Genomic DNA, 27,664 nt, shown 5'->3' with positions numbered 1-27,664 from the left:
TGGAGTGCCTGGTTAAAGACAGATTCTCAGTCTGAACTGAGCTCAGAGTGCCAGTTTAGCACACAATACAACTTTCCGAGCTTTTCTTTCCAGTGAGTCTTATTCTGGAAAGAGGATATGCAGTGAGATGATGAGAACTGCACAGTGGTTGCTTGTTTGCACACAAAATTGTTTTGAATAAGCGGCAAGAAGTATAGCTCCCTGGTTGGAAAGTGTGGGGTGTGAGGGAGCCACGTTCTTTCCTTTTTTTTCCAGCTCTAGTGCCGCTTACGTGCCTGCTGGGCGTCGTGACAGCTCCCGGGATGCGAACATGCTCTTAGGATCTAATGATTCAAACACAGCATCTTAAGGTCACACGACAATGGCAGGCCACGGCACAAACACCACAGCTTTTGAGTTTTGCTCTTTCTTTTTTGTTTTGTTTTTTTTTTAATCAGAAAGACCAGAAGTGATGAAAGAAGGGCAGGTAACACGCAGGGCCATGAACAGAGTACCACTCATCACTCTTACATTCCAAAGGAAACCTACACCATGCTGCTTAAATCTGGCCCTGTGTTATTGTTACTGACAAGCTTAATCCACTGCAAAGACTCATTCGGCTAGAGAGAAAAGACAAAGGGAGGGGGGGGAAAAACCACAGAGGAATTAGTAATTGCATCCAAGGAAAGCCAGGTCCAAACCTATGTCAAGGAAGAGTCTCTGCAAATATTGATGTCAGCTTAATTTAATTTACCCTTCTCCTTTGGAGGACAGATTGCATATATTTGAACAGGGAAAAAAAAAAAGAAATGATCCTGGAAGCTAAACATTTTGTATGCAGCAGTCACAGGGAGTCCTCTGACCCTACAAACTCATCAAGGAGTAGTAAGTCTTCCTTGAATAACGTGTGCACCGGGATCCTCTGTTAGCAACAAAGAGGTAGGGTATCAGTTTGGCATAAGCATAGCTGGAGGTAACTACAAACTTACCTATTCTTCTCAATCTCAGTATCTGAAAATACTGAGTCTGCACCTCCTCCACCATTACAAACCTCCACACCACCACCATCCTCATCATCAAAGTCAGAGGTGTTCAGGAAATCAAAGCTTTCTAAAGCACTTTCAACTGTTAGACTTAAACTGGAGGACCTGCTTCGGCTTACTGCTGGCTTGCACTGCAAAGGCAGAACAAACCAATGAAAACCCCAGATATTAGCTACTACCGAAAGAAGAGAAAAAAAGAATACAAAGTCAAGAGAAATTTCCTTAAAACTTTAAAATTCTTCATTTTATTATTAAAACTTCAGTTTATTGGGTGTTTCATTTCAAACCTTCATATTCATAGCATATACAATCAAAGCCTGAGAACTGGAAAACCCCTTCCATTCCTCCTCCCTTACCCATCCCTACCCTGTCTCTTTCCCAAAGGTAAAATTTGATGTGTTTTATAGAAACGAGAGGTACATCTTGAATCTAAGTGACACCCCTTTCAGCATCCTCCAAAAAGCAAGATGGCAATCAATGGCACTGGAAATTGAAAGAGGAAGGTGAGTTCCATAATTGCTGTTCTAGCTACAGAAGCCAGTTTATACATATTTAACATCACTGTCATGTTTATTCCAGATGTAACTCCAACAGACCTTAGCCAGGAATGAACTTGGTCCCATTTAGTTATGGGATGAGAGGACTTCAAGGAAAAGCCAATCAGGTATCGGATTTCTAGCTGAGACAGAAAGGCAGTATCATAACTAAGAAATTAGCAGTGCTAGAGACGAGGGAAGCCATCCCATCTCTCTGCGGGGAAGGAATGTGATGGAAACCTTGCTGTTGCTGAAGGAAGTATCAAAGGCCTTGGTTCCATGTGGTGATTTGTCCAGACATGCCCATACGGTTGCTTCCAGCGTCATCTTGCTGAATCAGCTGTAACTTGAGGAATCACCTCCACTGGGTTTGTGCAATGACTTCAACACCTTTAGCAGTGCATGATTATTTGATTAGAAACAGCCAGGAGTCACTGTTGCACAAGCCACATACTTCAGCCCCAGGAAGAAGCCAGGACATTGTCTCAGCTTGAAGAAATAAATGCATTGGCCTCCGAGTTCAGACTCAACACCAGCTCCTCTAGAGTTGAGGGGGCCTGAAGTTCTGTTTCCAATTCATCTGCACACAATACTAATGCTGTAATGATCACATGTTAGCACTTAACGATGACTGACGCCTTAAACTGACCGTACAGTTATTAGTTCATCCAGCATGCTTCTCAACACGTCTTTGACAGAGGTGGGTGCTGTATGCTGCCTCCTCTACAGCAACCATGGTTTTAGCTACCTTTTCTTTCAGGGCTGGTGGTGCAGCTTCTTCAGGCAAACAGCAATACATGAGCTTCTCCTTTGCCCATCTAACACTGTCAAGAGAGATTTCCTCAGCCACAGCTGGATTCCAGCTCCACCTGTTTACACAGGGAGCCCAGCAAGGCCGCTGGCAATGCTGAGTGTTGGTCTGCAAGCTTATCAATAGGCAACAGGACAGACATAAGCAGATGTGGAAGAAGTGTTCAACTCAACCGTGCAGGAATCTTGTCTGAGCATATCCATCCTCTTTCCCGCCCCATCCCATGTCTGTCCCTTTGTAACTCCTGATAAGAGGTATGGAAAGTAAGTCTCCACTGTCCCTCTGCTGTTTGGATAGCTGACCTCTTTGTACAAGCTGCATAGCAGCCATGAGGTTAGAAAGTAACAGTTTAAAATAGTTAAATAATCGTTAAAAAACCCCACAGAGACTGCAGGCTGTCAAAGCAGCACTTGGGAAACTACTGTGCAGCTGCAAACACCAATGGAAATAAGCATGTTAACCAAGTTTCTTTGTAAAAAGATAATGCCAAGGATAAAAGCTTCCCTCCTTCCTCCTCAGTCATGTTTTTGAATGATGGAGCATAAATGACTAGCAGACCAACTTGCATATGAATATGAAGCATTTGAAATGATTATTTCCCATATGCGTCACAAGTTATTATCCACAGGGGAGATACAAGTCACATCGATCAGCAGTAAACATATTAACAACACACATGCAAAACTATTTTCTTCCCAATTTTCTACATTTTCTGTCCATCCCGGTGTAACGACAAGATGTCTCTTATTCTGAAAATAGGTGAAGGAAAAAGAAAAAGGCATGGAAGAAGCCTAGGTGATGTGGGGATGGTAACCTTCTGTGAGACTTGCGCTTCTAAATCCCTTTGGCAAGTTAGAAAATTCAGCTTCTCTGGCTACAAGGCCTGATCCTCAACTAGTATAGTTTTGCACAGCTCCACAGAGTTCAGGGGATAGTATGCTAAAGTACACCCACTGAGGATGTGACCCATGGATTTCAAAGGCAGAAGGCTCGCTATGATCTGATCTCAAGTATGGCACAAGCAATGGGTTCACAAGTGGTTTCTCCAGAGAAGGGTATAACTTAACTACCCCTCTGCCATTGCACCTTTTTCTCTTTCCCCCAGGTATGGAGCAGATTAGAAGATCCATTGCTTGAGGTTACAAGGCTACAGTAAGCACATTGATGAAAAAGGTTTAAAAATGTAATACTGTGAAAGGATGTTCCGAGCAGGAACATATCTACTGCTCCTGAGGAATTCTACTGACCTCCAAAACCTCTACTTTGATGTTTGCGAGAAAAGGGAGGAGATTCTACCCACTCAGATTTTCTTTAGGGTAGTATTTTCTGTAAACATACTCACTTTTAGGATGTCATCTAGATGCATCACTTCTTGGTCCAGGTCCTGAAACTCTTTATACTGCTCTTTATGTGGCTCAAGAGCCAAGAGAAGCCCTTGCAAGGCTTCTTCAATACTTCCATCGAGATAAGACTTATATCCTTCTGATTCCCCACTAATTGATCCCTCACACGGCAGCCTCTCTAGGGTCAGGGGTGCCTCTGCTGATGTAAGCCTTTTCACCAGCTGCTTCGTGATGTTGCCCTCATAGGTATCCAGCTCCACAGGCTTGAGCTCTGACCCTTCATCCGTGTCCTGCAGGAGAGACACCGGGACACTTGTCTCAATAAAGACATGATCACTCCCAGCATCAGAGTCTTTTTGGCAAACTTCAGGAGCTGCCCTTGGAGTGGACTCATTCTCAACCACCGCCCCCTCTCCCTGCGACGGCAGGTCCTTCGGCTCGGTGACAGAGTCTCTGCGGGAGTCACTGCTGCTACAGTCCAGGCTTGAGCTCTTGGAGGAGTTGAGAGCTTGATGCTGGGCGGGGGTCGCAGTGATGTCAGGGCTGGAGCTGACGTGAGTAGAAGAGGACTCTGCTGAGTTGGCAGGGGGCACACGGTCTTCGTAAGGCAGGTCTCCAAAAGTGAAAGAAAGAGGCCGCTTCTCGGTGGTCGCCATTCCGTTTTCAAAGACGTCATCTGGCAAATTCGACTGAAAAGATAACACAGAAAGAGAGAAAATGTTTTTCACTCAGCACTGGAAAGATGATAAAAAAAAAAATAGTCTGTGCTCAGGGAAGAAAAAAGCGAGGAAAAAGACTGAAGAAATGTTCAAGACTTAAAAGACTGGAAAAACATTTCAAATCCAAGTTGTGCTTTCATCTGGCACAGCTCCTCATCTAATCAAGAAAACTGCTGCAAAAACTTGGGCTCGGCATCTCTCTGGTAAGCAAAGAGCTCCAGGAAGTGAGTCTCAGAACAGAGACCTGAATTCTGCTCATGCTAACAGATCCCCTCAGACAGCATTTCCCATGCACTGCTCTAGTTCCTGCGCCATGTCTTTTTAAAAAGGTTGTCCTTAAGCCACCTTGTCTGCATTTTCCTACACATTACAGATTTCTGTTGTACCTATTTTCTGACTTCTAAAGTATCAGTCCCTAAAATTTAATAGAGTTTGTTCCAAAGGTGTCTCTAGTGTCATGGAATTTTAATTGCGGTATCACTATGCTATTCCTTTCCTGGTGAAAGTATGTTCTGCGTGGGGCATGGACATCTCTAATAACTGTGGAACATGAATTACATAGGAGTCCTGCTCCTGCTGAAACAGTAGAATTCTGGGGTGGTATATTGACTGGGACATTCATCATTGAGGAAGCAAATCCAGAGTATAGACCATAGCATGCACATAGGTTCATCTCTCTGACTGACCTATGGGCAGAAATCACTATGGGACTCACAATCTGCCTACATGACATACAGATCTTGCTTTGTTATGTGAACAACTAACAGAAAATGCACAGATGAAAAGCAACTACTATTTTGCTGACAGTTTACTAGAAAGAACTGTAGACATTTAAATGTTGGTAAGGCACACATAAGGTTTAAGGGTCCAAAACTTTATCTTTTTCTCCCAGCACCAACAGCAGCTTTTTTTCCTAAACATAATTATACTTAAAGGTTAATTTCTTCCTTCCCTTGACATGCTTTTAGCATCTGAAAGTCATGTTACTAGGCAAATGTATAACATCAAGCAGTGTAGCAGGCAAATTTTAAGAGTACTGTGTGGGCTCGTATTCCTGCCTTGCTCTCTGCCCACAGATAGCTGCCTTCTGATCATTATCCCTGTAGAAACCAAGAGCAATTTTGATTTAATGTGAGCAGCATGGGCTCACAGTTATGCTTGCCCCTCTAATCAGTCAGCAAAATGAGTGAGTTGCAGCAGAGAGCAACACGAGGCATGCGTGGGAACGGAGATGCCACAGAGGGACTGAAAAAATCCTTCACCAAACAAAAAACAGGACTCACATATAGCTCTAGCCCTGCTTTTGGGCTTAGCCTGAGCGATGGCAGGTCACTAAAAGAGCGACTGCGACGAAGCTTGTCAAAGAAAGTGTCTTGCAGAACATCTAAGATTGTCAACTTTGGCCTGTCTTGCAGGGGATGCAGCCATTTCTTCAACAGTTAAAGCAAAAGAGTGTGTGAGGAAGGGTGAGTGAATGCTTTGTAGCAGAGTACTAAATTACAGGCATGGGATGCAGCATTTGTAAAATTCATATCTGTACAGATGGCCTATTCAGTTTATACACAGTCCTGACTAAGCATTCAGAATTGGATTCATGCAAAATGTAGGAGCACTCTGAGAATATTTTTGGTATAGGGGCAAATTTTATAATGGGATCCATTAAAAATACTAGTGCTATAACGGCTAACTACTGTTGGAAAATGAAGACATGTTTTATAGAGATTATTCAAGTCAGACAAGAAGAACAGGTATCCAATAATTGGTCACACAGTTTCAAAGATGCTAGGATCACAGCCACTTTCTTTTAGGATTAGCAGCTAGGAACGCACTTGCTTTATAAGTATTTGTAAGGGTAACCTGTGGGAACCAGGGAAAAAATGCTTAAGATATGTAAAACTATTAAGTTGTTTGCAGTGTTTGAACTGTAATAGGCCTTCTCATTACATAAACATGAAGCTGAACAGAGCTTACAAAGAACGAGTGGTCCTTGAAGGTTGGTGTTTCGGGAGTGCCTTGGCTGTACATGGACATTCTCCTCTGGAGAGCAGATGCCTTGCTCACATTTCCTGTGGATGGGGTCAAGTCTTCAACATCAAAGGGGCTATGGACACACAAACAGGAAAAAAAATAGTCTCAGGCTGATTGAGAAGGAATTTCAGGTCTATGGAAAGGACTTTTGAAAAGGTGGTTTATTAGCACATCAAAACCCAGAGGTAGCAGATTTTTTTTTAACAGAATGTTTAAAAGAAAACGCTGTTAATTAGCCAGCAGTCTCAGAAGTGAGGTTTTAGGTGCTGATGAAAGCATTCTACTCTCAGAAATCATTTATGTAGCATAGTCTGATGTTATTCTTCTCACATGAAAAGTATTCTTGGATTTGAGCTGACAAGTGTCACACATACTAATGAGAAAGGTGCTCTACTATTAATAGAGCTGCTGCATTACAAAAGAAAGCAGTAGCTGTTAGTGCTGGATTCATGTTTATTGCATTACAAGAAACGGCATACATGACTATGAAAGCTAAAAGCAACAACACTTCTTTAGAAATGACAGTTATCAATTTTATTCAAGTGCTTTGAGAATTAGGTTTGAATCCTAACACTATCAGCTTACTCTCGCTGACCAGTGCAGATAGAATCATAGAATTCAGATTTGAAGAAACACTAAGGTCATTGAGACCAACTGTGAACCCAACACTGCCACGTCCACCACTAAACCGTGTCCCCAAGCACCACATCTACAATCGACAATGCTAGGTTTCCCACCATCCTATGAAGCCCTCAAAAGCCAGCTTTTAAAGATGGGCTGACTGCTGAACTTGACTATACTAGCTTAAATCCAGAGCAGCCCTATTGAATTTTATATTAACATCAAAAATTTTAATGAATACATGAAGACCCAGTTATATACCTTTCTTGAGCTTGGGGAAGAAGTATACACTATAGGCAATTCTATGATGTCTCATCACTATCTGTTTCATAGACCTTGGAATGTCACAACTCACCATGCCTATCATAACAGCTGAAACTAGACACAGCTGAGAAGGCAGGCACAACCCCTTTTACCACTGGAAACTTGTGGCTGACCATAAACTGTTTATCATCTCTAAAACCAGGGCCACAATTCCTTCCCTGTCTGCTTCAGCGGAGTGCAAAATGGCGAGAAGTGAGCACATGGAGGGACCTTTTCTCTAGAAGGACTGCATTTTTACAATTGCCTGACCTGGTGACTGAACAACCAACCAACCAGCTCTACTTACTACCAGGTGATTTCAAGGTTCAGCTTTATTGTGCCAAGGTCGTTAATGTCCACTGCAACCACCTGAGGCCGAGCTGCAAACAGGTCTTTTGTTTCACAGGTAACACTTCCCACAAGGATATGAGTAGCAAGTCCTTTAACTTCTGTGACCTGGAAGAGACAAGAACAGGATATCCAGGACTATATAGGGCATTGCAGTCCTTAATTACAAGGCAATGGTATCGGTTATCTGGACTGTACCTCTTGCTAAAAGGCTTCTAAAATATTTCTATGTTTGTATTTCTTCATAAATAAGGGGAAAATTCCTATTTTTTTAAAAATAAATTGATAGTTGCATATGATCATGCTTCTGTGTTTTCTTTATGTTTTTATAGGTGTCAGAAAAGAGCAACATTACTGGTTCAGACCAAGGGTCTCCAACCTTGTATTTGGTCTTTTGCAGCGACCATAAGTGGAGCCCAAGGGAACAGTAAAAAGAGGGAGAGTATATGGGATGTTTTCATGTCTAATATTCTCTCAATTTTAATGTCACAGAGTCTCCTGATGTAGCTGGCCTACTTAGCAATTCCCAAAGGAGTCCTATTCTATGTATTTGTCTCCTGTAACTCTGGGGCAATGAAAGGTGATGGCGCAGTGGAGGAAAGACTCCAGTTTAGGATAAAAGTACTGCCAACTGCTAGGAGTTGACAGAGGTGTTTTTTTCCCTGGGGGACAGGGCATGGAGTCAGATGGTCTTCATTAGGAAATTTTGGGAACTCCTGTGCTCTAGAAAGTGGCCATGAAGTCAGAGTGGTTTTTCTACACATCCCCATCTCACTGTGAGCAGAACCCTCAGAGTGGTGCCATCTTATGCTGTAGTATTGCTGTTCTGTGCAGGGTAATGAGACCGGACTTCAGGGCTGTTCCAGCCTATGTCCAGCTGGCCCCCTGTGTCTTCAAGTGACAGTCCCCTGTATTTCTCCAGATAGAAGATGCTGCTCTTTCACCTGAGTAGCATCAACAAACTCATCAGTAGCAGGACTTTTTGGTTTGGGGTTTTTCATTGCTGTTGTTATCCTGAATGCTGTTAGCAAATGGGCTTTTAAGTATTCTCTTGATTTGGTGCAAATAATCTATGTTGCTGGAGGCAACATAGATGTGAGGCAAGGATCATGTTAGTGTGGCTATGCCACCAGTCTGGGGAAAGTTAGGACAACCTCTCCTACATGACTTTCAGACTGATTCCAGTGTTGTAGCATGTAGACTGGAGAATGTTATAGTACTTCATTCTAGTAAGTGTGTTGGAAGTACTACAAATGGCTCATTTCCAAAGAGTTTCATGACCTTGCTTGCAGGCAAAAGAGTCAATATGCATACCTTAATGGAGATCAATCCAACAATGAGAGGGAGAAAAACCATTTCTTCTCCGTCCCAGCTTTGCTTGCCATTCACTTCTATTTTGCCTTTGAGTTTCCACCGCTGGCGACCGTAACGCATGAAAATCTGAAAAAGAAAAATCCTCTTTTTTTCTCTCATCATTTTCACGATGCCAGCAATGTGCCCTCATGGCCAAGAAGGCCAATGGCATCTGGGATGCATCAAGAAAAGTGTGGGCAGCAGGTCAAGGGAGGTTCTGCTCCCCCTCTATTCTGCCCTGGTGAGGCCTCATCTGTAGTCCTGTGTCCAGTTCTGGGCTCCTCAGCTCAAGAGGGACAGAGAACTTCTGGAGAGAGTCCAGCACAGGGCTACCAAGATGATCAGGGGACTGGAACATCTTCCATATGAGGAAAGGCTGCAGGAACTGGGGCTGTTTAGTCTGGAGAAGAGGAGACTGAGGGGTGATCTTATTAACATTTACAAATGTGGGTGTCAGGAGGTTGGGACATCCCTTTTTTCTATAGTATCTAGCAACAGGACAAGGAGTAATGGGATGAAGCTGGAACACAAAAAGTTCCACTTAAATATAAGAAAAAACTATTTCACTGTGAGGGTGAGGGAGCCCTGGCACAGGCTGCCCAGAGGGGTTGTGGAGTCTCCTTCTTTGGAGGTCTTCAAGACCCACCCGGACATGTTTCTATGAGACCTGATCTAGGTGAACCTGCTTCTGCAGGGGGCTGGACTAGATGATCTCTAAAGATCCTTTCCAATCCCTACCATTCTATGATGCACAAATGTCAGAAACAGAACTAGGGAAAGGGTCTGAAGTAGGCTGGAAGAGATAGTAGTGTAGGTATTGTCCTTCTGCTTCCCATTGAGCCAGAGGAAAAGGTCTATCCTGTAGGATCTCTGCCTCTCACTGCTCCTAATTACCCCTTTTTTTTGACCCACAACAGAGAAGCTGCAGAAGTTTTAGCTATTTATTCTATAAATAGAATAACTGTTCTATAAATAGAATAGGGAAATCGATGGGTGGGGAAAGAGATTTGAGAGGGCAGAATGAAAGTCCTCATGGCCTTTCCTGATAGCTTATGGGATCCACTGCCTTCCACAGGCAGTTGGGAAGGTTAAGTGAGCTTTTGGCCATCCCCCCATCAGTTGTGAGATTCTGGCTGTCTGATGATGGAAATGAATGAGACCCACTGTGCAGTAACACAAGTTGAAGTGATGAGAGCAGCAAATCAATTTTGGGCTGTGGAGCTGACTGGGGGAGACCAGCATCAAATCACCAGCCCCTCAGAGCAAGCACATGCTGCTTGCAGGCATGAGAGCTGCAGGAGAGATTTGACACTGGGAATGAGGGTGGGAGCAAATGAATTGATGATAAAGACAGCTGGGAAGTATAGGTTGGAGAGATCTGTTGTCAAGCTGCTGTGAATTTCTTGAGAGGGATAGCTCTGTTCTGGATAGAGCTGGAGGCTTTTATTTTAATCCATCTCTAATTAACCTGCTCTTGGGATGCTGCAGTGACCAGAGATCCTGACGCAGCCTCACAGCAGGTAACACCTGTATCTCAAGACGAGGTTATTCTGTCTTTCTGCTACTCTAGGCCATGTTGAAGTAAAGCCTAAACATTCAGTAAAGGATGCTTGCAAGGACTTGCTCAATTTCTTCAGTTTTGCATGTATGGGATGGAGCCTTTATGCTTTTTTCCAGGGGAATTAGTAATGTTTGTCATGAATAAGACAGTGAGAAGTGTGCCCTCATTCTGGGAGATACAGATGTTTTGCTTGTGGGTTTGTTTGTTGGGGTTTTTTTTGCAAAACTCAGACTTGTAGTTCTTCAAATAGCCATCATCCAGTGCCCTGACAGATGTCCTGCATGAGGCAGACATAAAGAGAACTGCACTATTTTTCAGAGCATATACAGGAAAATAATAGCTGTCTCTTGGGGTGCTGATATGAAAAGGCTTTATTCATTGGGAGGTAAAAAGCAGCAGAAATCTGCCTTCCTCCTTTTGATCCTTTTGCTGTTAAATAAACTGTAAGGTGATGCAGACCTACCTCATACTGATCTCCTGGGCAGAGCCGAGCGAAGCCAGCCAGACCTGGGAAGGAAAGACACAGAGGGGCAGTGGGAGGGCTGGGGCTGCCAAGTGCACCCGTGTCCAGCAGCGGGGTGCAGTGAGGTGCTGGGAGGAGTGGGCAGCAGCCCCCACCACCCACACAGCCCTTCGGCTGGCACACGCTGCGAGCTGGTTTTAATTCTTCTCTTACTGCTGCCAAACCAAACCCCTTCCCCAGTCTTCATTTCATTTCTCTTTTTTTTTTGGTGGTTTCTTTGAGTTTTTTTACTAAAGTTCATTGGGGTTGTGCTTTCTTGCATATAACAGATTTGCACTTTCCAGCTTTTTTCCTACAAGAGTTTGAAGTTTCCTTTAATATAACAATTATAGAAAAAGAAGGAACAGCTTCGTGATGTCACATGGCTTCAGAAGCTCAACTTAACACTCTTACTGTCATGAGGTGGAGGTGAGCTGCTGATTACCATGTAGTGCTTGCAGCTTTACACTAATCAGACCAAGCTATACATTTTAACATAGACTTCTTTTCAGTACATATTAATAGAGATAAGTGAGAGGGGCTCCTTCTGCTTGGCGTTTCCATAACGTTACCATTCTGATCCTAGCTCTGGAGATGTTCAAAATCCACTTGGATGAGTTCCTGTGTGACCTTACTCTAGGTGGTCCTGCTCTGCCATGGGGATTGAACTAGATGATCTTTCAAGGTCCCTTTCAACCTTTAAGATTCTGTGATTCTGTGATCTTTCAATAGTAAGTACATCACAAAACATGACTGACATATGTAATATGAGATTTATCCCACCTTTCCCTAGAAGGGGAGAAGTAGTGCAGCAAAGCTTTTGTGTATGCTTGCTTGTTTGGTTGGGTTTTTTTTAAATGTATAGCATGATGATGCTATTTCTATATTGGCACTGTGCATATGGAATGAAAGTTCCCCGAGGGACGATGCTGAAAGACCAGGGAACTAATCATTCCCTTCCCAGCCTTGCAACCTGCTCTTCTACAGGATTCAACCGTCTTTCATCAACCTAACCATCTCTCTCCACAGAGGAATCTTCTCCTTTCTCATGGATGTCCTCAATAAGTAGCTCTTGCACTTGATTTAATGTAATTCTTTACCTAGCTTTGCCTGGGTAAGGGTAGAACTAGGCTTCTAGTGTTGCAATGCCCAAAGAAACCATCTTGAGGACACATACAAAGCCTGCAGCAGATAAAGGAATGAAAACAAACTTACTGGGGTCTTTGGGCTTCATTCATTCTAAAATGCCATGATTGAACATACATAAGTGCATTAAGATCAAAGCAAGTATCATGAGCCCTAGTGCTGACTTTTTTTTAGCAGGCTGAATTAGTCCTGCTAGGTGGATTGTAGGAGCAACTAGATCCCTGTGTGCATTCGTGGCCTCTCTCTGTGATCTGCTGATCCTTCTCTTACATTTCTTTGACCAGAAAAGAGCCTTCTTCACTTATCTTACTGTTTAGCAGAACAGTGTCCCTTGCACAGGGCTCATATTGCCAACTCTTTTCTAATTTATGTACTATTTATAAATAATGTAAGCTTACTAGCACTTCACTGCTGCTTCTCTCTCCCCAGGCATGCTTCTATAAGTGAATTTGATCTCTGCTGGGACATCACTAAAAGAAAGGACTTTTTATTTTCCTCAGATACTTTGCTCACAGGATGGGGCAGGAAGGTGGGGAAATACAGCTTAAAACTCTATATGGATGTTGTCTGGAGTCCAGGTCTATGAGCACACACTGGCTCAACCCAGGCTGGTCAAGTCTCTTCAGCCTGATGAAGAGGGGCCAAGCACTGATTTGATTACAGGGGAATAAGCACTTTCATAGGAAACAATTTTTTGGTACCTCAGAGCCTCTGAGGACTAGAGGCACAGCAGGAGCCAGTAGCTCTATCATTCCATTTCAAAGGTCAGCTTTATTAAGGCACTGGGCTTGTAATATAGATGGGACATGAGACTGCTCCTGGGGTGTCAGCATAAGTGTTTAGGGGACAGAGTCATTACATGGCTATGGTAAGTCAGCAGGGCGACCTGAAGTTCAGGCAGCTCTGCTCGTGTGCAGGGTGCCCAGACACGTGGACCAAGGCTGCTGCTGCTGGTCTCCATGCTGTGGAGCCCCTGGTACATCAGGCCAGCCTATTGCTCTCCCTGTGTCAAAGGGCTGGGCACATCAGCCCCTGCTGTCTTTCCAACAGCTATAGGCACACTTCCCTATATGCCATAGCACGACACGAACTTCTACTTTTCTACACTGAGTTCCTCTGTTTGGTTTCAACAGCCAATTAATCCTGAGCAGTAATTTAAGCCTGCTGGGAAGTCTATTATCCCTACTTAGAAAAATGATTAGGCTTTTTTCTTTTTTGCTTTAATATCAGTCATAAAACCACAGTGTGGGTCCCCTGCTTCCTGACAGCACTGTGTAGGTTGGCTTGCTTTCAGTGTAAGTGACAGAGGGCACAAAATAAAAATAACTTTCACTGGCATGGCTAGGAACAAACAAGCTTTGGGGAGAGGAATGCTTTGATTTTAAATTAGGTCCTAAAGTTAGCTGGATATGCTGCAGTATAATGTAAGGGGGAAGCTTGCTGTGTGAACTGTAGGCTTTTGTGCTAGAGCTGTTGTGAGCCTTAGCAATAGCTGGACTGTCCTCTCAGATACCTATTCTCTGGGAAAACTAGCTAGATAGAAATCTTATATGTTCTAGTAAGAGAATGCTTAATGATATAGCATTCCTCTTGACTATTTTCTATTTTGGGCTGCCTTATGTTATGACAACTATGTTCAGAAGTAGCTGTTGTTTGCAGTTTGTGCCCTGCACGTGAGTGCAGCACCTGCCTTCTCTAGAGCCCTTGAGATTTGCTGGAGTATTTGGACATTCAAAAGAGAAGGGGGCAGAGCTTTTCAGCCCAACCATTTGTGGCATCATAACACCTTCTGCAACGTATCTTGCAGTCAGGAACTGTATGTTGCACTGCTTTTACAAGAAGTAAGGAAACATTCTGATGGACGTAGCCTGATGCAATTATCTTTCTACACTGCGTGACCTCACATTTCCTTCAGCATGCCCACGCTGCAGTTCTGCTGGGGGTTTTTGTATAGAAATATCTGTCTCAGGCTCTCTGTGTCCATCTTGTATCTTTACATCTATGCATCTTTGACTGCCTTTCCAGTACCTAAGATTAGGGGCTTTAAACCTGAGGTTTGGTGCTGTGGGACGGAGCTAGGAGAACTATGGCAGCTGCTGCACTTGTTTTCTCTGGTATGGAAGTCTGTAGTAACTATTTTAACTTGATCTGAGCTAGATCATGCCCCATGCACCACAAATCCTGGACACAACTAGCTCACAGCTGTGACAGGGCAAGCAAAAGCAAAACCCTGTATAAGATTTGTCAGCTCTAAAAATTACACCAGCAATACCGTGTTTAGTTTTTTTAAATGGGTGAGACTTCAAGTGAAGAACTAAGAGTGCACAAATGTTTAGATGTTGATTTTGTTTTATAGAACTACTTTCATGCTAGAAGATCCCAAAAAGATATCCCCTCACAATATCTTCAAGACATTTAAAGTGATAACAGCATCAACAATACCTAGTGATTCACTGAGGCTTCAGGTAAACTCAAGTAAAACCGATTCTATTGTATTCAAACCCATAAAGATCCCTGTCATAAAGACACGGAATAAAACTAAAGGTGAATGCCACTGCTGAGTCACCTAGGTGTTTAAATGGTAAACTACTCCCAGGTTTTTGCTTTTTTACATTTGTTCAAAAATAGTAGGAGTCAGAATCAGTAAAAGTAAGGGACTTAGAAACAGTTGAGAAGGTATTTAGAACTTCATCTCTGCAGGCATTTGCACAATATCCCAGTCATCTTCTTAAAGGATTATGGAAATAAAGGCAAAAGGTACAGCAGCCTTCAAAATTGAATTGCTTTGGCTGTTGAGAGGAGATAATTAGCCTTGAAAACAAGAAGCAGCATCTCAGAAAAATATCTCTGTAAGCTTTATATTGCCATGGGTGTGGAGGGGGAAACACACACCTAACATAAATACATGTCACACTAGCGTGTCTTGATGTGCCCACTAATGTTCACAGAGATCACTACTGTTCAGGGGGAAAGAAGGGAGAGGTGAAAAGACTGTTACCTTTCATCTTGATGCAAAACTCCCCCAATAGGTTTTCCAGTTCTGCTTCTATGGTACACATGTTCTGTGTTGGAATAGAGAACAGTGAGGTCAGACAAACCCTTTTTCTGCCTTTTTTTATTTTAAAGTCTATTTGGAGGGAAAGATTCTGTTACACAGACAAAAAATATTTTGCAATAAAATCAATCTGTCAGTGCCATCCTTGCTGCTTAGCTAGGTCTGACCCTAAAAATGGCAGCTGAGCTATGCCTGTTCATGCTGAAGTTGAATGTAACCCCGTGCTCTTCTGTTGCACTCTAATCCTCCTGCTGGCAGAAAGCAGTCGTGGACCCGGACACTGTCCTGGTCCTCTCCAGCTGGGACATATGCCAGCAGCAACTGCATGTCAAAGTGGCTCTCAGCATGATTTAATCTCTCAAGAAGACCGTGCTACATTAAGAAAAAAGACTGTGGGAGATGAGTACCAGATCCTCTCCTGTTCCTCCTTCAGATTTAGGAAGGTTATCACAGCTTGGATCCTTGTTCACCTACTGCCTATTTAACAAAACAGATGTTGATCCCAGCAAGTAAAACAAGATAGCATGCAGCAGATGTCTCTACACAACTGCAGGATGGGGAAGACAAGCATTCATGTTAGTTTGGGGCAGACTTGTGGTTTATTTTTGTGCAGCAGTTCCTGGATATAACCCTGCTCTCATAGAGTATAGATATTATTATTCCAAGTAACTTACATGTCTGTAAGTCATCAGGTATTCATCTGAAGTTGAACAAAGAAATAATAATGGCTCCTTGATGATTTTGCTTTTAATTCTTTTATCTGGACTAAATTCTACCTGAAAACAGTGGCAGAGTTCTCATAGCCTTTAAACAGTGCAAGAGTGAAAGACTAAACAGGTGAGGACATACCTCTGTGTACTCCTTGTAGCTCCTGTTGATTTCAGTTAAACTCTCTCGAGCTGCTTTGCTGGCAGGAGACATTGCAAAGGCTTGCTTCATTTTGCTGGCACCATCACAGAGACGTCTTTGGATACAATAGGCTTCATAAAGCTCATCCACCTAGTGGGAACCAATCAATGTATTGAAAAAAAAAAACCCTGAGAAAACTCATCAAAATAAAACTAAACAATTAAGCTATCTGCATTACAAGGGAACTCGATCCCACTGTTAGATCCAATGGAGGAGCTGAGCAAATGAAGCTGTGACACTGCATGAAAAAGAAATACAAGATGAAAATAACTTCCACTGTGAAAATCTCATTACAGCAACACTAGATGCTGCCAGCAATTCACCTGCTTGCCTTGTGTGCCTTTGACCATTGCTACTCCCTTTCCTCCACCTGGGCTATGTACAATCATGATGGTAAGGCAGGCATACAGTGAGCTTCTCAACTTTATCTGTGTGGAAGAGCTCTTTGAAAGGCAACTGTGACATCTGCACTGACACATGGGACTGCATATGCTAAATGGCATATTGAACAGGGCTAGCAACATCCTCTGTATTGCCAGCTTCAGACTGAGGCTGTTGCAATTTTTTACTAACAGGTAGTATTGGAAGCAGGGAGTGATTTTTTTTAATTCCCACTGTCCATCCTCCAGAAACTGTGAGTCGTAGTCAGATGGGCAGCACAAGGGCTTAGAAACGATGTCAAATTAAGGATGTATTTTGAACTCCAGGCCCCAAGGCATGTACATAATTTCCTATTCATCTTCTCATCTGGATCTAGCTTCAGAATGCAGTGGATTTACACGTGTCAACATGCTTTGTTTTCCCTTTTCCCTGTAATCCCTACATTTACTCTATTTGAGCTATTTGATAGGAGTCTACAGTGGAGGCTACAGTCTACAGCTGGTGCATATATGTGTGTCTATAGACATAGACATAGCTGTATATAGTGATACACATTCACACAAAATTAATCTGCTGGAGACAGGAGATGTAGGTTTTTCTAACTTGAATTTATCAGGGTGAGAAGGAAAGGAATAGAAGGAGCTATCTTTTCTTTGTGTTTCTAATGTCTCTACTAAGACAGGATGATATTTGTTTTTTTACTGAGAATAACTTTTTTTACTTGTTCTCTCTAACATCAACCAGTCACTCATAGTGCTTGTTGCTCAGCAGTGGCTTTTCACAGCACAATTTCTCTCTATGAAAGCATCCTGTACCTTGGCTTCCTCAGTCTATGATTTTGTGTTGCTGCATTATTGGATGAGCCTGATGTGACAATCCAGGCATGTTCCAAATCTCATTTTCCAAGCCTGCTTAACCTCTAACAAAAAGTGCTGTTGCTTATTTGTTTGGAACGGGACTGGTCTTCCTGACAGCTTCAAAGCCATAGGTCAACTTTTACAAGGCCAGCTTGGATTCCTGATGGCTGAAGCCCCTGACATGAGGGACCTCTAACCAGAATAGGGACCGTTTTGCAGAGTGAAAAGAGTTCAGCAAAGAGAAACGAAGGCACAGGTAGTGTTTTGCCATTTCAAAGTTACAAAAAAAGTTTATTGGAGTCATATCTGCTCCTGTTCCCCTTCCAAGTCACTGAGCTAAAGACAGCTACTATAAATAGCTGTCACTTGGTATTTACTTCTGCCATCAGGGTTTGAGCCTTAACCCAGGGCTGACACTTAACTCAGGGCTGATGTCCTGCACTTCCCTATGCAAGCATGGTTAGGGCCCGCTCATCTGCCCCCTAAAATATGTGAGGTCTGCTGCTGTGCATCCCATTTTCTTCGTTCTGCTTCCTGCATGGAGTGGTGGTGGATAGATGGCAGAAGTCATTGCTGCTGTCCTGATTTGGCACAGCTGAAAAATGCCTTCTCTGTTCTTAGAAGCAAAGGTTTCTTTACCTGTCCAAGCTCATAAGCTTTAACGCAGCACAGCTCGGTTCCTTTTGTCTCTGTTGCTGTGGGTTACGGGAAGTGAACTAATGTACTCGGCAAGCTTGAGTAATACTGACCAGCATTACCTCTTGTGTTCAGTGCTTTTTAGTCCTATTATAATCCCAGAAACCATTAGCTCTGAGCGGGCTGGAGTGGGAAGGACCTGAATGGAAATGTTCCTTAAGCACTAATTTTGCCATTCATCTTGCCAGCAAGAGAGAAGGTGGTTTGGGGAACAAAATTTTTATCGCCTTGTGACTTTTTTTTTGGTTCCAAGAGAAGACTGAAATCAAAAGGTTTGGATAGGTTGTCATAATTGAAGCACTTGAAGCTGTGTGAACGCTTTTCAAATGACTCTCAAAAGACATTTCATCTGTCAAAAATAATTCTTTCTTTTGTCAGGCTCAGAAAAGCAACTAATCACTAGTAGATATGTTTATAACCAAGAGAACACACGCCATGGATTTTATCCGGCTTTAAAATGTATTAGTATAAATCACAACTACCTCTACTGAATATTCTCACCAACGTAATCAAGTGGATGTGGGCCCCAAACCATGCAGCAAAAGCATTAGCAGTGAAATCCAGGAATAAATCCCATCTAGCTGCTGTGTACCGTAGAGACAACTGCTGAATTAATTTACTTTCAGACTTTCTAGATACAGTTTAACAATGAGCATGCCATGAGTTTTTTCTCAACAAGCACCTGACCCTATATTCTCTCTGCATCTAAAAGGGGGTGGGAATGTCTCAGGGCATGGATGGACCCTGGGGACCACAAATCACCTGGAAACCTTTTCCCTGGCTCTGACCACCAGCCCATCACAGTAAAAATACTGAATTTGGAACAGGCTTCATCAAGGTGGTCTCCTTGGAGCAGAGGGGTAGCAGAAGGCCAAGAGTTTGTTATCCTAATAACATAGGAACAGATACAGAAGAAAGATGATAGGTGTGCTCATTACCTTGCTAATGTGGAACTCCAGCCTTCTCATGTATCTTTCGACCGCTTTGATTTGCTGTAGGACAGAAAGAGACAGAAGGATTTAAATCAACTAGTAAGACACCACCATGCTAGCTCTGCTCGGGTATTCAGGTGCCCCTAAGGATGAGAAACTCCTCCTTAAAACACCCGAGGTTTTGTTGATCGTGAATCTGGAATTAGCTGTCCCACGCTACGGCCATTAATCTGCTGCTGAAAATGGAGCTCACTGACTTCTGTGCCTAATATATTTTTAAATGGAAATGTTTTTGTTTGATGGGATTTCCCTAGTTTTTTAATTCTTTAAAATAAAAAAAAATAGAGGTTTTTTTTAGCCCCAAATACCGTATTTTCAGTAGTTTGAAAACTTGTATTAAAATTGATCGGGTTTCGCATTTCAAAATCTATTCTCTTCCTCAGCAAACTGTTTTTGACAGCAAATCCAAGCTTTGTATTTTGACTGAGAAGAAGCCAGACTTGTTGAAGAAAACATTTCTGAAAGCTCTCCTTTCGTTTCACCCAAATTTTCTTGTGGGGAAAAAATATTTTTAATTTTTCCTTCCCTAGAACTGGCAGGAGCAGGGCTGAGCCAGGGCTTGACCTGGCTCCCACAGCCACCCACAGTGTGCCCCCACCAGCTTCCCAGCCACTGGGAGCTGGCAGGGGAATGTTGCACACAGCAGTGGATTTAATACCTGGAAGCTGACAGAAACAGGAGGTCTCATTCTCAGTCTCCCTCCTTCCCTGTGCCCCTCCCAGGTCTGTTGAGTTCAACAGACGCTGTGAAAACTGCTGATCGGGTAAAGTCCGACACTGAGTTAGTGGCACAGCTGGCTGGTGCAGGTGCTTGGCAATACCAAAGCCCCTGAGAAGTGGGACTTCTTCCTTTGCAAGTGCAAATTGTCAGGTAACTTCTCCCTCGATGGTGTTGGCCTGGCTAGTTGATCGTCTGCGGTCAGTTTGCCAGGCCAGCTATGTACACCATATAGATACTAACACTTCCTTAAAAAATTAGTGCCAAAGTGAGTAACGTACCTTGTCTAAATCATACAGGACTCCCTGCAACAGAAAACACCAAACTGTGATTAATTTTGCGACATAACAGCACCACGAGAAAGTTATGCTTGTCAGTCAATGGAAATCACACACAAGAGGAAGGGTTGGAAGGGAAGAAGAGCAGCACTACCAATTCCCTGTATCCCACTACCACCTCATCGCTGTTCCAGCACCTCGAGAAGGTTACTGTACATCCACACAATTAAAAACAAACCTGACACGTACCAGGCGCGAGTTTCTTTTCATGTCTTTTAACTGAGTAGTCAACTTATCCAGCTCTGTCTGGTGAACTTCCAGATACTCACTGTAAACACAAACCAGAGAAGAGATGCATGAGTTCTGCAGCACATACCGAGCTGGCTACCGACCAGCCTAATAGAAAATCTGCCCAATGAATGCTTTTTCCTCAGTGGATGCACTTTCAGACAAAACCTCAGCTCCTGGCTGCCTTTGTGGGAATAAATAGGAGCCACTTATTTAGCTGTGTATAAGAGCTCAGCATTCTTTTGCTGAACAACCAGTTTCAAGTAAGCTAATCTGCTGCTTAGTTTACGGGCTGGTGTCTTCCAGTCATTGCTCTTTTATCTGGATGCTAAAAGCCCTGTTATCATCTGGGATGTTATCTTAAGGGCAATACAAGCCTTTGATAGGATTCTAGGAAATTCAAAGGAAAAAAAAAAAGTTTAAATCCCAACTTTTGGGAGCTTTCCTAGCAACTGGAGTGGAAATGTGATTCTGCCCCATTTCCCACAGAAATAATTCTGATCCCAAGTGTTACAATCCAAGCCCCAAGAAGTCTATACTCCTCTCCTATGATTAAGGATGTCTGTCCCTGTGATATGTTTCTCTGGGCTCTAAAATGTCACAGAAAGCTTCAATCAATGAGAAGGATAAAGGCTCTTACTCCAGGCCGTTCTTCAGGGCTTGGTAGACCTCTTCCACTCTTTTAGGCTGGGGCTCTTTGGGTGTGGTGCTGTTCTTATGGCCCAAATTATGCATTTTCTTCACCTTTGCTTGGGGCTTCTTAAGTGCAGAGGAATTTTCAATAAAGGAGTTACACCTGCAAAATGAACATTAAGAGAGGAGGAAAGCCCTATAAATCATAGCGATGTCAAAGGAGTGTAGCTTGAAGAAATCTTCTGATATTATCTCTGCTAGCAGAAACAAATCTGCTTCTCTGCCTGCCAGTTAAAGGACTGCATTTGTTTACAGGTTAAGAGGTCTGAGCAGTCTGGGACACGCCATCAGCTTTTGATGTGCCAGTTGCCTTGCCAAGATACAAATGCTGGTCTGGAATTGCCAGGATAAGTCTGAAGCTCATCAGACGTTTCTCTGTCTTATACCACACTTGTCCTGCCTCACGTTGCTCAGCTGCAGCCATAAAAGGGCTGAGCTACAGCCAGGCACTAAAAAACACAGGGGAACTCGGATAATCTCAGGCGTAACGCCTGGGGACTCCTGAGAAAGATCAGGGCTTGGTTAAAGGAGTGTCTGGAGCACAACACCATGCTGCTTGTCTTGAGCGTGGGCCATAGGTAGCTCTGTATGGTAAAGGGAGGACAGTTGTGCTGCATATAGGTGCCTCTTTGGTGATTTTTCTGGGGATAGGTCAACATTTAACAATCATCACTGACTTGAGCTGACGATGAGAGGTGACCCTTTGCCTGCCACTCTTCCTTGATTGCCAACTGGTGGTCTGACACCCAGAGACTTTACAGGTTAAAATTCATTGTAAAGTCGCCTCTGAGCGCATCAGGGACTAGATAACAGATGACAAACATCTGACTCAAAGTCCCAAGTCCTATATAGCTAACGGGTGGTGTAACAAAACGCTCTTCAGCCAAGCTCTGCCCTGTTTCTAGCAGGACATGAAGGCAGCTCTGCAAGGGAAATGGAGCTGTTTTGAATTCATAGCAGCATGAAAACAGTCTTTTAGGTACCAACAGTCTTCCGTTGGGAGTGGTGGGAAGTATATCATGTTCCTGCACATTTCAGATGTTGAAAATATCACTGCGTAAGTTAGTAAATTCAAATGACTCTGAAATTCTCTCACAGCTCTGAGACGTGTGAGGAAGCCCTGCATTAACAGAGGAGAGGCAAACAGGCACTTGCTAGCTAAGACAAAGAGTAACAGATGTATTATACAAAAAATATAGAGAGATTTTAGCCAAGATGACTTTCTTTTGCAGTCCTCTCTTGCTTCTTTTCCACCTTCACCCTTTCTTAGAGCCTGGTTTGGAAATTCCCCAAGAGAGCACAGTACTTGCCTGGAGCGTCTCTCCTGAAGGCCGCTGAAGCCAGCGAAGGACTGGCTTCTAATAATCCCATTAGGACCTCCTGGAGAGAATGAATGTGATCCTATTGACATGATTTCAGGGAGCCTGGATGATATTCCTGAAAAAAAACGACAGAAAGCAGGTCCATGATGATGGAAGGTAAGAGGCAGACAGTAAGGCCGTGACTGCCTGGTGCCCATCAGATAAGGTAAGGGCTAACTGAACCCCACCCTGGGCTGTGAGACACAGAACAAATCTGTTTGTACTGCCAAACTTTCCCATATTGATAATAAAATGGTCCTATTTTCACTTTTGACTTATGGCTCAGAGTCTACCAAAAATGTGCTGGATACACAAAGAGGGTCTGGATGCAGGACTAGGAACCAGATGCTTCAGCATGCTAATCCCAGTGCCATCCCCCATTTCTGCGGCGCCCAGTATGCTTCTCCCTCAGCCCTGCCATCCTCATCTGCTACATCAGCGTGTCACGGAGATTATTTTGGACTGTGCAGAGCAATTAGGGGTTTCTTACCATCAATGTGAAGTGTCATTGCATATATATTTAAATTAAAAAACCACCCAAACCAAATAGGGTTACTTCAGTATGGATCAAGTCTCGCAGCTCTCCTTTGATCCTTACTCATTTTCCCTGTGGCTGTTCTTGCCTGGCTGATGAGAAGGAAGATGCAGTGGGTGCACACGTAGCCACAGCATGCTGTGATGAGAGAGTGATGCTCGCTGCCATGATGAGAGGTGAGTAAACAAGCTCCAGGCACCGTATATGCTCTGCATTTCATGTGTTCAGGGGGGCTCAGCACCCTGGGAGGAAGCGCATGCTCTGTGTGTGTGCTTTTTTCCAGTGCCCAGCTTGGCATCTGAACCAAACTAAAGTGGCTTCAATCAGCCTGTAAAGGAATAGCAAACAAGTGCTATGGTTCACAATAGCTCGATGAGTTTGCTGCTGCCATGAGGGGAGAAGAGGATGTCTCCCTCTTCCTTTCCTCCTTGCTCTGCCGTTTGACGTGTCCCAACCCCAGTACTCACTGCTCCTGTCAGACAATGAAGCAGACTTTTATGCTGCCTTGGTTTTACGCTGCTCTGGTGAGATGAATAGCTGTGGAGCAGACAGCGAAGGAGAGGGGGAATGCTGGAGAAGGGAGCACTGGTCTTCAGGTGCTGCCAGAGACCAGCTCCCTAGTCCTGCAGGACCCCATCCCCCACCTTCCTTCCCAAGATGCGACCAAGGCCGCTAACGCCACCACACTGTGAAACAAATCAAGAAACTAGGACAGCTTAAAAATAATCTGGAAAAAATGAAAAAGATACTATCTTTTTTTTTTTTTCATTTATTTTAAAAATTGGAGCTGGTGTGCCTCCAATTGAGTGAAACTCCAACAGCTGGGCAGAGGGGCAGAGTTTGGTGCTGAGGCAGGATGGTACCTGGAGCTGCCTGCAGGTGATGGAGCTGGTGCTCTGAGAAACTGTGACCTACAAGGCTAAGGGGGAGATTGTGCCTACCCTTCCCTCTCATCCCCACAGATGAGGAATGATCACGAGCGCCTAGAAATGCAAAAAGCAGCCACTTGTGAAGGCCATGAACTTGCAGTGTAAGCCTTTGCAACTAAATGTATTTATTAAAGGTAAGTACCAGAGCTACCTGGTGCCTGCATGGCAAACACTCACTGAGGTAAGTAAATACAAGGGGAAACGTTGTGCAACATCCAGTTGTTATGTTTAATTTGGAGTGCTACGCTGGGCCAATATATTCTTTGAGGTGGCAGTAGGTGTCATTGCAAGCTATTGCTTGTCCACGGAGAAGACTGCATTGACCCAGCAGCTGCTTTGATAGGAATATTTCTGCAAAAGCTGTGTCAGAAATACTTCTTCCAGTCTTTGCATTGCTAGCACTACTGGTAATGTGAAATTTCCTCTATTGTACAACCAAAACAGTGTACATCTGTATGATTTGGAAGCAAAGACTGCCCTCTGACTGGACAGCCCTCAGACACACCACCTGGTTTGCAATTAAGGCAAGTTTTCTCCACTGAGGCCAGCAATTACGACAATCCACCATTTGTGTCACAAGCCAAGCCTGAGCACAGAGAACCCAGCTCAGGGCGGACCCAATTTAACCACAGCAAGGATAAACCCCTGGGACAGAGAAGTTGCTCTTGGACAGACTGGGGCTGTGAGCTCCCATGCTGCACAGAAACACACGGCCAGGAGAGATGGGGAAAAGGGAGGGAGTGGGAGCAGAAAGGACTCAGGAACAGCTGCTCCTCAAAAGCTCAGGAGAAACTGCAGTGAGGGTGCACCTCAGCTAACTCACACAGCGATAAACCAGCTTCAGCCACAGATGGACATACTCAAGTCTTTTGTCAATGAGAGCCCAGATTTGGCCCTATGCTCACCCTTGGCTCCTCAAGGCTCTCAGCAGACCTTTGCAGGGGCCTTGCTGATACCTAGCACTCAGTAGAAGTGCTAGGGACTTTGCAGCTCTCAGGATCAAAACTCCCATCTCTGTACACTTTACAGTGCTTATTCGTGTCAGCTGACATCTAACAGCTCTAACCCTACCAAGAACCAGCTCTGAAGAGACAAATAGGAAACCACCCCATCACAGCACTCTGGGGCTCTATGCAGCAATTTCCCTTTGGTTTTGCAAATAACCTTAAGACAATTAGACTGCTGCTGTATGCTACCATTTGCATGCAAGGATTTGCATTGAAATTGGAATCCAGAGTGCCAACAGCAGAAAACCCCTCCCAACTCTTCAGTATTTGCATTGTTTGACAGGATGATCAACACACTTCCTAACAGCATCTGGAGACCTATGAGAGTAGAAGCTAAACAACACTGACAAAGATTTAATTGCATCAACCATTCCTCAAAACATAAGAGAATAAACCCAAACATAGTTGAGTGCTAATCATGACCACATTGACTATAAAAATGTAATTGCTTTAGATTGAAAACTGTTGTCAGAGTGCTAGCATCTTCCACATGATCAGCATCTTCTGTATTAATGTGAATGCAACATGAATGGGTTTCACTCTTAATAAATTCTTTGTGTCCTAGTGTGGCCAGGTGCAGATACACTGCAAGTGTTTCATTTCTTTTTTTCCTTTGGGGAAACTTTATTTTTTTTTTTTTTAAGTATTTATTTCTTTATTTTGCTGAAGCGCTCAGATGCCTTTGCAATCAATGCTTTAGTAGCTAAGACTTTCCTCAAGATATCATAGAATGGTAGAATCATAGAATGGTAGGAGTTGGAAGGGACCTTTAGAGATCATGTAGTCCAAGCCCCATCAGAAGGAAGATGGAAGAAGTGTAATTGAAATGCAAATTGAAGACCTGCTTGGAGCTAATTTGCTTTTGCATAAAGTGGTCAGAGCTCAGACACACTTGTTTTCCCTCTCTATATATTATATATAATCTCAGTGATTAATGTATAATTTCTGTGCAGAAGTAAACTATGAATAAAGGAGGTAACAGAGTCAGAACTGATTAAATCTCCCAGTTTTGTTCTATTACTTTGCAGTTGGTCAGGTTAGAGGTTGACTCTTGTATAAACACAATCTGTTCTTAGGATTTGAAGTTACATTGCTGACATCTCAGATACTTCCAACTGTCCTCACAAAACTGTAGTGACTCTGCCTGGCAGCAGCAGCCCCTTATTGAGATTCATATAGATGGTGGCTGCATAAGGGCACAACATCCATGGATTATTTATGATACCTACATCTAGCAAATACACTTTGAGTGATGAGTATTTGTCATATTGCAGTAATATACTTTGCAGAGGGGGATTTATTTTCCAGCCTCTTAAACCATTGTCAGACCTCTGTGCTATCAACTAAATAAACCTACCTCTGAATGTAATTATATTGTTGTATTCTGATTATATACTTTTGAGATTCGAGAGATTCACCTGAGCAGTGGATGCAATGAGTACACTTAGATTTCTCAAACAATACATCTAATGAACCACTGACATTTTGCTTTTAAAAAAAGTCACCAGCCTGCTTACTGCTCATATAAGCATGCGCTGTGTAGGAGCATGATTAATGTAATTAGTACTGTCTGTGCTAAGTGCATGGCAGTTGAAGGATGAGCCCATCAGGGATAAGGTGAAATCCTATCAGTACTTTTTCTCTGCCCTATTCACTGACAGCTTGCAGCAGGGAACGGCAGATAATTGATGATGTCTCTGTCCCCGGGGAAATAAAAAGTCCCCCTCTCTCATCTCTCCTTTCAGTCTGTAAAAGGGGAAACAGCTGAGCCTGAGCTAATGAGAGGGGAAGGAATCATCAAGCCCATCACTTTCACGGGGCTGCCTTCTCTTCATCACTCTCAGCACAGACCTCCACCTTCCATAACGCTGAAATATTTGGCAATCTGAAGTGTGGACTTCAATCCAAGCTAAGAGGGGGAAAATTCAGTCAGAAACCCATTTGCTAAATCTAGAATGACTTTGGCATGTTCCTTTTCTGTTTGCCTTTTCCCCATGACAGATTGGAGGTGATATTTTTTGTTGACCATACGATATGGGGAAGTTGGTTTTGCTCCACATGAGCTAGCAACCACATAAAGCTGCAATAACTGCACTAGTGGTGATGGTGCCCTTGATCCCTCTTGTTCTCTCACTGTAGCAGCTATAGTTACAGCTCTGGGTCTAGGGTTTGCTGTACAGTGTTAGAGAGCTATCTGCAGATGATGGTTCACAGAATAGAGGCTTTGAAGACACTTTAGGATTACGTATAAACCCTTGATTAAACGGGAATGTGGTGTAGGACTGAAAGGATCCTTGATCTTCCTTTGTTCCCATTTTAATCTGTGTGTGACGTTTACAGGTCCACTCTGGATCAAAGGAGTTGCAATACCAACTGCAATCCCAACCATGAGATAGTTTGCTGCTTGGTTTTCCTTTTGCCAATCTGTGGTCTGCAGGCTGTCTATTAAAAATTGGCAATAATTACTTAGGTTAAGGTAAGCTGAGGGGTTTTGCTAAACAGATATGAGAGCATAGCTACAGAAGTCAACTGATCCTGATTTGTGTGCTAGGAACATTTCTTAAGTGCAAATCCAGGGTAAATCTAATAAACAAACTGATATCTTTTTTAATAATAATGTTCCTCTCTCACCTGTGTCAAGGTCTATGTTCTTCTTATCAGGCTAGATGGCCA

General features: G+C 43.4%; 1 protein-coding gene across 1 annotated transcript in view; it reads right to left on the bottom strand.

The window, feature by feature from the left end:
* The window catches only part of RIPOR2 (RHO family interacting cell polarization regulator 2), a 69,560-nt gene that overhangs the window by 12,749 nt on the left and 29,147 nt on the right, over positions 1–27,664 (bottom strand). Inside the window, 13 exon segments of the mRNA XM_061994481.1 lie at positions 969–1,153; positions 3,712–4,401; positions 6,403–6,532; positions 7,691–7,839; positions 9,046–9,171; positions 11,109–11,152; positions 15,292–15,355; positions 16,198–16,347; positions 19,130–19,183; positions 20,182–20,205; positions 20,428–20,506; positions 21,107–21,262; positions 22,470–22,596. Of these exon segments, the coding sequence (XP_061850465.1) occupies positions 969–1,153; positions 3,712–4,401; positions 6,403–6,532; positions 7,691–7,839; positions 9,046–9,171; positions 11,109–11,152; positions 15,292–15,355; positions 16,198–16,347; positions 19,130–19,183; positions 20,182–20,205; positions 20,428–20,506; positions 21,107–21,262; positions 22,470–22,596 (1,978 nt within the window).

The sequence above is a fragment of the Colius striatus genome, chromosome 4 (assembly GCF_028858725.1).
Source record: "Colius striatus isolate bColStr4 chromosome 4, bColStr4.1.hap1, whole genome shotgun sequence".
NCBI classification, from domain to species: domain Eukaryota; kingdom Metazoa; phylum Chordata; class Aves; order Coliiformes; family Coliidae; genus Colius; species Colius striatus.
Note: the sequence above shows the minus strand (reverse complement) of the source record. Positions and strands in the feature narration are given on the sequence as shown.